The sequence below is a fragment of the Columba livia genome, chromosome 1 (assembly GCF_036013475.1).
Source record: "Columba livia isolate bColLiv1 breed racing homer chromosome 1, bColLiv1.pat.W.v2, whole genome shotgun sequence".
NCBI lineage: Eukaryota > Metazoa > Chordata > Aves > Columbiformes > Columbidae > Columba > Columba livia.
The window spans coordinates 159,946,766-159,959,027 of record NC_088602.1 but is presented as its reverse complement, the minus strand read 5'-3'; the positions used below and the strand labels follow the sequence as shown (position 1 = coordinate 159,959,027).

Here is a 12,262-nt window from a genome sequence, read left to right as displayed (position 1 = left end):
TCTCATTAGTGATGCACGGTGACTCCTCAGCAGAGTCTGGATTAGTTACACTTTTGCTGGACCTGCGAGCATTATCCCTCTGCTGAATTGAATCGGCCCTTTATAACGTGGCAGACAATGACACAGAAATGTTGCCATGTCGTGATGATCTGAGCGTTCCTGCAGCCGTCACGCACCTTTGTGCGCTCTGAGGTGTGTGCTGAGTGCTGCCCTTTACTGCTTACTACAGTGAAATATTTTAGCAAGAACCTGCAATTATTATGTTGTATAAACTATAACCAGATGGTTTTAGAGATTAACATATTAATGTTATTCTAAAAGGAGAAACATGAACTTCCATTAATACACCTGGATTTTTAAGAATATTTTAGACACATTTTTGTATCTATTTTACATTTCTTCACAAAAGAATCCCAGAACATAATTATATTTCATTTTTAATAAAACATGTTATGAAATGCTCATATTAGCAAAAATAAGAAGTCAACAGGCCCACTGGGGTTTGTTCCTAATTTTCATTAAAATATAAAAATAGAATTTCACCCAAATTAGAAATTACCATATTTTAAAATAGAAATATCTTACCTGCTTTACTATAACATTAATGCTGCATTTTTAAAGACACATATAATGCTAATTGAAACTGCTGCTACTCATTTTATTTTGCAAAGCCTATCTTTTTCCTAGGATGTGCTTTGTGGGACCCTGTAAGCACATTACAGAGGGGGAGCTTGAACAACAATAAAATTAATTCAGAACCTGGTGGCCTCTCTCAGGTAAAAAGTTCTTCTGTCATTTCTTCTAGCCCTTTCTCTTCCATGCTCCTCAGCTGGACTGGAAGAGAAAGCAAAGGAAAACACGAAACCTCTCCAACTGCCGACAAAGACAAACCCTGTGTCCACACAGTAGCCAAGAACACTCATGCTCCAGATCTGGACCGGCTGGACCGATGGGCTGAGGCCAACTCTACAAGGTTCAGCAAGGCCAAGTGCCAGATCCTGCACTTGGGTCAGAACAACCCCAGGAAGTGCTACAGGCTCGGGGAAGAGTGGCTGGAAAGCTGCCTGGGGGAAAAGGATCTGGGAGTATTGGTTGACAGCAGCTGAACATGAGCCAGCAGTGTGCCCAGGTGGCCAAAAATCCTGGCTTGTATCAGGAATAGTGTGGCCAGCAGGACAAGGGAAGTGATCGTGCCCCTGTACTCAGCACTGGTGAGGCCCCACCTCAAATCCTGTGTTCGGTTTTGGGTCCCTCACTACAAGAAAGACATCAAGGTGATGGAGAGAGTTCAGAGGAGGGTGACAAAGCTGGTGAGGGGTCTGGAGCACAAGTCTGATGAGGAGCAGCTGAGGGAATTGGGGCTGTTTAGCCTGGAGAAAAGGAGGCTGAGGGTAGACCTTATGGCTCTGTACACCTACCTGAAAGGAGGTTGTAGCATGGAGGGTGTTGGTCTCTTCTCCCAAGTAACAAGTGATAGGATGAATGGAAAGGGCCTCAACTTGTGCTAGGGGAGGTTCAGGTTGGATATTGGGAAAAATTTATTCGCTGAAAATGTTGTCAGGCTTTGGAACAGGCTGCTGGAGGTGTTTAAAAGACATGTAGATGAGATTCTTATGGATATGGGTTAGTGACAGTGTTAACAGCTGGATCTGATGATCTTGAGCGTCTTTTCCAATCAAAATGATTCTATGATTCTATGCGGGTTCGGGATCACTAGCAGCAAGGATACTTATTGCAAGCTGATACGTTGTAATACTACACTATGGAGTATTTCTTAAGAATTATTTCTATTACCATTGAATCTGAGAGGCTGACATTCACACAATTTGAAATTCAATAATTTTTTTGCTTTGTTTCGTTTTTTTTGCTGTCTAGCTCTAGGCTGGTCTCACGGACTGAATGCTTATCTGCAGCTGCAGAGCATCGTCCGGCTTAGTTTCACCTTCTCCACGTGGTCCAAAACCACTCCAGATTGCAAACTGAAACAAAAGAAGTGAGCTCCTGCTCCAAACTGACACAGTCATGTAGTCATACTAATAGACTGTAATCATTTATGTGGCCACCTATCCTATAGGAGGTGGCAGAGGTAAATCAACATTTCACTCTCATAAATCTACAGAACAATGCCTGGAGGTTGCTGTCAAGCCTGAGATGAGCCCAAGCATTAGGGCTTTCAAATTCCACTACCAGTCTCCGAGTTATCTCACTTTCAAGATAAATACAGTTTAGAAACTCTAACTCTTCTAAGAAATCTGACCTGGGATTCTTCTCTTCTAAGAAATCTGACCTGGGATTCTTCCCTTCTTCAAGACCATTTTTTACACCATAGTTCATATGCAGCTTCACAAATAAATCTTTCCATTAATATAAATTAATTATTTTGGTTTAACAGAAACTATAAAAAATAGCCTTTTTTCTCTGTCTCCTTTTTTTTTTTTTTTACAATTTTTCTGTTACAAAGTTGAGGGAATATTTAGTGTATATTAGTATTTCACAATTGCTTAGCTTCTAACATTTAAAAAGTAGGCCAGGCCTCATCAACTGCAAAGGGACTTTGTAAGAGTTAGAGCAATAGGCTTCATTAGCTCTGGATATCTCTGCTCAAGGCAGGGTAGGAAGTAGCACAGTCCCAAGTACACGAAGGATGTTAGCTAATAAGGAAAAAGAATTATTTAGCCAAGTACACTGAACTGTAACTCCCGGGACTATATTAAGAAAGAGAGAGAAAAAAATTAATCCAATTATATCAAGGCAATAGCACACATTACCTATACCAGCTAGCATAATACTAACTGGGACTTAATGAAAAATTTGAGGAGAAACAATGTGTTAGAAAATAATCATTTTGGTAAGAAAATAAACACAATACAGAACATACGTTGGCCCATACTTAGAAAATGTCAGTGGTACATTTTTAAGCTATAGATTTTGCTTTAAAAATAAGATGTAAAGTTCTCTATATTAATATATCCGCACATCACAGTCAATAAATTAATTTGCCCAGAATTTTCCAACATAACATTTGAGAGGACTTAATTTTACATACAGGTTATGCAGTTACCAGCATTGTGAACACTGACGGAAAAAATAACCACCTTCAGAGCCAGGGCTACAAGCTTGCCCTGGTTTGGAATGGGATCCACTGTCTTCATGAAAAAACAGGGTACTTTTTAGAGCTCACACTCCAGCCTTCACCGACCCAGTATTTTCAACAAAGAATTCAAGTGAGGCCACGTTTTGATGTGCACGCCTGATCTGCCTAAGGATTAGTATCAATGAAACTAATGAAAGAGCTGGACAGTACAAGGCCAGAGGCATTTCTTCTGCTTCAATAACCACCTCCACAGTGGCTCAAGAGCCTCACTAGGGCCTTGAAGATTGAACTGTTACTACTTCTCTGTGGAAGGGTGTCACTGGTCAGAGCGGATTGCCATCCCCGCAGAAAAACGACATCAGGAAAGGAAACACCTTTATGAAGAAATTTTCTCCTTACACCTTCAAACTTCATGGTAGTTCTCCTTCCCCAATGAAGTTAAGCCCTCTAGTGGGTGATCAGTAAGTAACCATTTAGAATAAAAATCTTCAGCCACCCAGGCAGACACCAGCCTGATTCCACTGACATTTCTCATCTACAAAGTCTGTGGGGATGACATCACTCTACAGGATTAATAGAGCATTTTTATAGGATCAGAGTTCAGTTCAGAAAGTATTTTTATTATGCTAAGAGCCTTTTGGTTGAAGAAATGACGCGCAGACATGACCTAGGGATATATTAGTGGTAATGTTTTCTTTCCAACCTTTCCGTAAAAGAATAGAAAAACAAAAATCCCCAATTGCTACAAGCTGTTCTGTGGGCAGAAAAACTGGTGAATTAGATTTCCCTGTAACTGTAAAATCCACACGTAAGGTTACTGGCATCAGGTATTGCATCTCCTGCTGCCTCCCTGAGTTTCACACCCCAGTAACTTTGTGTTCTCTCTTTTTCCCTCCATCCGACTGCTCTAACAGCTCAGCAAAAACTACTTCTGGACAAACCACAGCATAGGGTGGGGATGTGCCAACTGGCAGGCCAGCACGCATCTCCTAAGCAGTGAGAGAGACATTGCTTTTCACTCACCACACAAGCCAAACAACTAAAAAGCTTATTTTTCCTCAGCTGGAGCTAATTAACATCTATCAAGACACCAGTTTCCACAGAACTCATAGGAATTCAAGCAATCAAAATGTGAAGTTGGCCCTGCATAGTATATTTTCCTTAGGAAGCCAGGCTAGGAGGCAGAATATCACATTCTTCAGCAGCCCAAGAGCTAGAATTTGTGAGCAACTCTACTGCAAAGTATAAGCTCTGAGGAACTCACTGGATGAGAAAAGGGTCAGATCCAAGGGCGCAGAAAGGGAGGACTAAGGAAAGCAAACCACACAACTTCCCAGAGACACAGCGTCTGGAGGAGAGTATCTTGTTCACTTAGTGTGAGACAAAAAACCCGATGTGTAAACTGGTGATAGAACATACAACAGTCCCTTCTCCTTCAATGGGAGTGTGAGAGGTGTGAACAAGAATGTTCTACTCCAGTCATGTCATGCAGGATTTTGTGGCAGACGTTGACAGCTAAAATGGGAGATGGATGAAGAATTCATTTTCGGAAGGATTTTTTTCAAGTTACACATTTAACTCTTGAATAACTACACTTCAGTAAAGATGCCTTTCTATGGAAGAAAAGCAGAGACATCATAACAAATGCTAACATCTATAAAAAGCCATGAGCACTCACTTTCCTAACCTAGACCAAAAAGGCAAAATGGTACTATTCTTTCTAATTCCCCAACCCAATTCACAAAGGAAGCTGGTCCAGCTTTGGCTGAGTACACTGAAATTACCTACCATGAAACAAGTGAGAAGAAATACCACGTTAATAGAAAGCCCAACAAAAGTCTCATGTATCGAGGTGCTCCTATAACTATGTTGGTATTGGCACACAAATGTACGATGCACAAAAATACAATGCACAAAAATACCAGGCTTAGGGAGTGATGCAGCAGAAGCCAGGCTCTTGGTTGCTTGGGTCAGCTCATATCCAAGGCCTCATTCAATTACTCGCAACTCTTCCAAGGGACAGACTTTGCCCTTCCAACAGCCTTTTGTTGGCACATGCCACGTCTTACTTGAAACTTTACTCTTCTTTGTCCCCAGCAGATCACTTCCAGAATGAAAATCCTCTTTTTTATTGAATGTGAAACTGAAACTTCTCCACCATTTCTTTTTATGTTTGATACACACACCCCCTAACTAGATCTTTGAAAATTACCATCATATTTTTGACTCCAGGTTTTTTCCACTTACCACCCTAAGGCCTTCAAATTGCTGCACCTGGCTCATGACATAAGCAACTGTCTACTGTCTGTCTTCCAAAGGGATTTTTCTGGGTTTTTTTTGTTTGTTTTTTGTTGTGGGTTGTGTGTGATAGGGTTTCTTTTTGCTGTTTTTTGTTGGTTGGCTTTTTTTTGTGTGTGGTGGTGGTGTTTTAATCATTTAACATTCTCTAGGTCTACATCCCTCTGTGCTTGTACTGTGTGAACATGTGAAGGACAAATCATTTAGGCTCAATCTTAGTTATAACATAAAACCTTTGTTTTACATTCACAAAATACTATTTTGAAAGCCAATATATGGAGTTTGTTATTAAAAAAAAAAAATCCAACATTCAAACATACTAATCCAGAAAACTGTATTATCTGGTAAAGCAAAAGTTCAATAAACCTCTCTCCTCTGCCTCCACAATTACATTGGTTTTCACCATGTAAACTTTAAATACGAACTTTAGAACAGGTGTCTGAATACCCACTTCAGCACCATGTTGAGGCAGTTACCCTAACAAGAGTAAATTCCTTGCCACTGACTGCTAAGGATGCACAAACAAAAGCATTGGTGTAGACAATACTCATTGCCATAGAATACACTATCGTGCTGTTTAGAATTTAACTCTCTGTGTGGTATTCCAAGTGAACATACAAGGAAAACAGAAGTCCTTCGCCAGAACACAAACCACCAGCACTGAAGCATTATGCCAAAAGATGCTTAATATGTTGTGTTACACTGGCACAGCGTACTAAAGCAAGTCACACAACACTGAAGTTAGCAGCTAGGAATCAGATCCACACTCACATTGCATACAGACTAAGTCTGTAACCAGGCTGAGACATACATTTTTGCATGGGAAGAGCATTTGATACTCATGCTGGACCACAATGTCACAAGTAGCCATCCAGGTACTGGAGAAGATCCATCTTTATTTAGATTTACCAGAAAGGCAAAGACTAAACTCTGCTTTAATCAACTGCTACACTGCTGCATGTACTCACAGAAAAACATCATGTAAGCCTTCTTTAATTTCTGATAACTGCGCATTTATCAACAGGAGAAAGCTTTTTCTTTGTTCGCAAGATCCTACCTATCTAGAGTTGCTATAAATCTATTTACCCATACAGAAAAACACAATTTAGACACATGAAATGTATCAAATTCTCTTTATTGTCACATGACTGTAGAACAATTTTAACGGTAAGACTTCTGGTAGCGCGCACGAGCACCAGGTCCTCCAAATTTCTTGGATTCACAACGGCGAGGATCTGCAACCAGCAGAGTCCTATCGTACTGGATTAGAATATCCTTGATCTCTTTCTTGGAAGCTTCATCAACATCTGTTTAAAAACAAAAAGTCTTCAGTTTAAGAAGCTGCACAGGGAACAAATTTATATTAATATATTTTGCATCAAAACTACCAGAAGCCGTACACTTCCAACTTAAGGCAACAACACATACAACAATCAAAATTACTTACATTTTTGATAGTAAGCCACCAATGCTTTGGAGATAGCTTGACGGATAGCTGTTAAAAAATTAAAAAAAAAAAAAGGCAGTGGATCAGTAAAGATCGCAAATGCATTTAAAACTTAAACACAAAGTGCCAGTTATCTGAGATACTTGCTGTCTTTGTTTTCTGCCAAATTTTCCTCTCCCTCAATCTCCCATCCCACATACTCCACATGACGTTTACTTTGGCAAATGCAAAGAAATCTGTGCCAAGAGGCCACCCATAGTTCATTTGTTGATTTGACAGCTGCCAGCTAGCCAAGGAATTGTACAAGTGCAGTCCTGATCACCTTTCTGCCAACTACTAATGTAGGTTCATCTACAGGTTCAACTACCTACAGGCAGTTTTCAAAATCCTCAGAAACACAGTTCTCTGAGATGTCTACACATTTTCAACAAGGATAAAATAGATCAGTGTGCTCAAAGACTGAGGCAAAAGGGACAACAGGAAGATATGAACAGTTCTTCCAGCAGACCTCAATAAGACAAGCCTATAGCACAGTAACCCAGCAATCAAAACTCGAAGCAATAGCATGAAGTAACTGTAAAGATGTTGGTGTTCTGACAGATAGCAGCCTAAAACCAGAATTTTGATGAAAATTTAAATTTTCTGACAAATGAATGCAATCAACTTGGAGACTGAAACACGTCTATGCTCTTTCTGCAGCTTCAGCTCCACTTCACTAATGTATACCCAAACTGAAACAGCAGAACTGATCTATCACTTGTAAAGAGTAACTATATCAACAAGTGTTTTCAGTCTCTTCTGCAAGGGAAAAAACTGCCCAGCTTTGCAGGTCAGCTGATAGATGGTTCTCAACAACCTGGAAATTTACAACTAAACATACAACTTCTAATGACAAATTCCCTTTTGCTCTCCCCAAATCTTTGTGCTCAGCAGCACCTGAACTTCCCTGTCACACTGCAAGACACAAATATACTTTCCTCACATCTCCCAAAACTTCATCAACATACTTCATTCTACTTACTCTAGATGTCACAGATTTGCATATAAAATACAACCAATAAGCCCTTATGAAAAACTACATTTGTGTGGTGGAAAAATAAACAGATGTCAGGACCTGCAAGTTACTATTCTAAACTAAAGCCTCTTAAATCTGTGGCTTGACCTGTTCTAGCCCACATGGAAGACCTGACACAGAACCATACCATAGATTTGTGCTACGTGGCCACCACCCTTTACACGGACTCTGATGTCAACACCAGCAAACCGCTCCTTCCCCAGGAGGAGGACAGGTTCAAGCAGCTGGAAAACAAAACACAGAAAGAAAAATCACTTGTGATCAGAAACAACAAGAATCGGAGCTTGTAGTGTGTTTACCAGATATGAGGTTATTGAATGTTCTGAACACAGCCTTGATTTTAGAAGCACACAATTCAATGTAACTACATCTCCTGCAGAGCTCTTTGACATCTACCAGTGCTGTTATAAAATAAACTTGCTGAAGTCTTAAGTTCACCCTTTTATGTCTCAGAAATCTTAATAGCAAAGCATACACACATGGTAATTCAGAGCAAGGGAACACTATAGTGGAATGCTACAACTATATCCAAAAAATAAATTGATTTTATTAAAATTAATATTCGAAGTAACTTGTGTGTGGTCTTCTCCACTGTTTATTACACTTTGTATTAACATAGTCACTTTGATTCTCTCAGCAGTGTTCAAACAACTACGTTTTTAAGTCCTAAACAATCTTCTAAAAAGGAGGGGTTTAAGTCACTCATTTAAATTTTAAAAATAGATGTGTAGTGCTGAAAATACTTCGCAAAATTACATTAACATACACAAACCCAGTTAAGCAAAAAGCCCACTCTTCCTAACAAGGCAATCATAGGACAGTTTTCTGAATTTTCATAACAGCATTTACATTTCAGGTAGTCAGGTAACACACAACGAAAAATTTAGTACTACCAATAAGGCAAGCAACTTTTCTCCATCCCCAAGCAACTATACATAAAAAGGTATTTGAACATCCAAGGTGGGGTGGCAGGAGGAGGCTGGGTGGATGCTTACTTTATATTGTAGAGTTCTGGGCTCAATCATTTCCAGAGGTCTTCCATTCACCTTAATGAGGCCATTTCCTCTCTTGCAGTGGGCAACAGCAGTTGCTGTTTTCTGGAAATCCAAATGCGTATTAGCACAGCATTTTCATTTTTACATTAGCAGTGTGAAGCACATTTCTATTTATTTAGAACAACCTAAAAATCTTAAGTATATGTCAGAGATTTGTATCTCTCACTAAATAAAACAGTTCTTCTGCTTACATTTGCAGGTATTTACTAAAAGTATTAAGGCACCTTATAAATAAAATTTATTTAATTTACAATTTTAAGTGCTATATAGTTATAATAGTTATAAAGGAGGGAAAGATACCCTCTCCATTCTGCAACACAATATTTTTGTGGCTCATGTCCTCACGAAGGCCTGTTAACTGGGACTATTCAAACGAGTGGATCCCAGAAGTGCGAACTGTGCTATAAACTAGAACATTTATGGGTATAAACCGGAACACAGGAGATAGTATTTAAGTTTGAGAATAAACTTCTTCACGGTGAGGGTGACAGAGCACTGGAACAGGCTGCCCAGGGGGGTTGTGGAGTCTCCTTCTCTGAAGACATTCAAAACCCACCTGGACACATTCCTGTGTAACCTCATCTAGGTGTTCCTGCTCCGGCAGGGGGGTTGGACTAGATGATCATTCAAGATCCCTTTCGATCTCTAACATTCCCTATAACTTTTATTCTCCCACCACCCCCTGGTAACATGGCTGTCGCACACAGGCAATGTATGAGGCCTTAACAGCCCGGAGACGACAGCGGCGGCTGTTCCCAAGAGGTGGAGTAGGGTTCGCACCCAGAGGCTCAAACCCACTCCCTAAAAGAGCGAATCTCTCCCCCCGCTCCCGCAGGACCCCGGGGACACCGCGAGCCCGGCACCCACGAAGCACGACACGTGGAGCTGCCCAAGAGGCGCCGCACCGCCGGCAGCCCGCGCCCCGGCCTCGCCACACGGCTCAGGCCCAGAGCTGGGGCCGCGGGATCCCGAGCGCCTGAGGTCTCCGGGCGCGGCCCGGCCCGGCCCGGCAGCGAGGAGGAGACAGCGCGGCCGCGGCGCCCCGGCCTCACCTTCCGCCCGAAGACCTGGACGCTCTGCAAGGGACCCTTGGCCGGCATGGCTGCTCCTGCAAGAGAGAGGGAGGCGGCGTTAGCGCTGCCGGGGGGAGAAGGCGCGGGCAGCGCGGCGGAGGCCGGAGCCCCCGCACACTCACCCTCCCCTCGGCGGCGGCACCGCGAAAAGGCCGAACGGGGCTTCCCAGGCTCTTCTCAGGGGCAGCCGGGCCGCAAAGCGCAACGTCGTCTTCCGGCAGTGCGACAGAACGCACGTCCAGCCCTCCCCCGTCCGGTCGCACTTTGCGGCAACCCGGAGCTGGGCAGGCGGGGGGAGCGGGCGGGAAGCGCGCGCAGTTTCCGTTAACGGCCGTCCCGTGCGGCGCCCCGGGGAAGGAGGGAGGACGGACCGTGTCTCTGTCTCTCCGGTTCCTTCTGGTGGGGCCGCGGCTGCCGCCTCCCCGCCGGCACAGAGGCGCGGCCCCCGGGCGCTGCGGCCGCCGGAGAGGCTTGATGGGCGCTGAGGATGGTTAAACGGCTTCCACAGGACCTTTTGTGAGGCTCTTCGCCTTGGCATCATGGTGCAGGGTCACTGTGGGGGACTACGGTGGGTCCGTGACGGAGGGTATGGGAACAGAGCTTGACCTTGAAGATATTAAGGTGCACCCGTGAGACAGAAGGGAGTGAAAGACTAACATTGACGGTAGCAAAATTAACCAATGGTGTGTTACTATTGCAGCCCGTAACCAATAGCAAAAAGACACATGAGCTGGTAAAGTCTACATAAAAAGGCATTTGTGGCAATAAATGAAGATTCTACATAAGAACTTTGTCTATGTCGTTTGTCTGTCTCAACTGCAACAGGTCACCCAGTCTTTTCCCCCTCCCCGGTTTGCACTGTGGTTCATTGCGGGTTGTTTATTATTTTAAAAAGTTATAGTACATAGAATTCACTTTCTCTTTTTTACCTGAAAGGATGGAACCCTGCGTTTACAGCTACTTGAAGGACTTCTTGAGAGAGACAGAGGATGCACAGCCTGCGAGAAGCTTTTTCTTCAGTTCCTTAGGAAGCATCTAGTGTTAGGTACCCAATGACAAGCAGAACCCAGCTGGGCTTCTGGTATAAAGACAACAAAATGATACCTTCCCCGAAAGGCTTAGAGTCACTCTTTGGACCACCTTGAGGTGCAGCAATACAAACCACATGGGGTTTTTTTGTTTTTGAGGTTTGGTAAAGTGCTGGAGAAGATGAAGCATTAAACCCTGTATTCTATTCCGGCACTGGATACCAAGGCACATTCAAGCAATCCATTATACCAACTTAAATCGTCAGTGATCATTATGTTTAAAATAAGGAGTTCTTAGATTCAGGGCATCCACAGAGCACCATCAATTTGAGCTTTTATCTGTGTTTTCCTTGTTTAGTATCTGTCTTAAAACATGGAGATTAGTCACTTTCAGATTCAAAATATTTTACTTCTAAGGCTTCATATTTAATATGCAAAGTTTTCCAGAAGGAAAAAAGCAGAATCTTTTCGATGGAGCAAGGTCATGCTTCTTAGATGTTTTAAACAATAGAGATTTAAATTGCTATGATTAATTAGAAAGTTGACTGCTCAAATGAAACAATCAGTTCCTTTGTCTTTGGACAGGATTTTAAATACTGAACATTAGTCATGAGTCATGTGAGGATTTAAACAAGCACTTAGCTTTATGCAATTGGAGTGATTAGTTCTATTCAAGTGAATAGAACTGTGCAGAGAGTGTAAGACTTAGCACATCTCAAACCCCCAAAGCTTTAACATGTGACCCAAAAAGTGATGGGTTTTTTTAAGGCTGTTTCCTAAGGAACAGTGTTTATGCAGTCACAGATGTCTATGATCCACTCTTCTCTGATCATCAGGGGAAGGGGAATGGTCGCCAGCTTGTTGGGCAGTTTCAATTAGTTTTCACAGAATAATGGAAATTTCAAAACCAAATTAGTTTGTACATATTTGGTGAAAATATGTGGCTTTGTATAAGAGAGAACTTGCATAATGAAAGCAGCTGCAAGAGCTGAAATATTGGACATTACAAAACCTTAGGTGAAAAAGAGAAAACATAATACCTAATTAACCCAGTTAGATGAAAAAGTTCAGCTAAGATTTAGGATCAACCCAAAGGTGAGCTGTTAGTAAATGAGTTTTGTTAGGTGTCCAGGACACTTTTAAAGGAAAGAAAATCTCTATTTTGTGGGCATTATCTGAAGTCTGCTAATGA

General features: G+C 42.1%; 1 protein-coding gene across 1 annotated transcript; it reads right to left on the bottom strand.

Moving 5' to 3' along the window:
* Positions 1-6,508: 6,508 nt before the first annotated feature.
* On the bottom strand, positions 6,509-10,268 carry RPS16 (ribosomal protein S16). Its single transcript, XM_065041350.1, has 6 exons — positions 10,165-10,268; positions 10,022-10,077; positions 8,910-9,011; positions 8,042-8,138; positions 6,840-6,887; positions 6,509-6,699 (listed from the first exon to the last, which is right to left on the bottom strand). Exons 2-6 carry the CDS (start codon positions 10,067-10,069, stop codon positions 6,554-6,556), a joined length of 441 nt encoding a protein of 146 aa, XP_064897422.1. The 5' UTR covers positions 10,070-10,077; positions 10,165-10,268; the 3' UTR covers positions 6,509-6,553.
* Between the last annotated feature and the right edge of the window lie 1,994 nt (positions 10,269-12,262).

Excerpts from the sequence above, each read along its gene's own strand:
- RPS16 (XM_065041350.1), bottom strand. The coding sequence starts at position 10,069 with ATGCCGGCCAAGGGTCCCTTGCAGAGCGTCCAGGTCTTCGGGCGGAAG. Across the intron at positions 9,012-10,021 it reads TCCAGGTCTTCGGGCGGAAG|AAAACAGCAACTGCTGTTGC; the intron begins GTGAGGCCGGGG and ends TTGGATTTCCAG. Across the intron at positions 6,700-6,839 it reads GGTGGCTTACTATCAAAAAT|ATGTTGATGAAGCTTCCAAG; the intron begins GTAAGTAATTTT and ends GTTTTTAAACAG.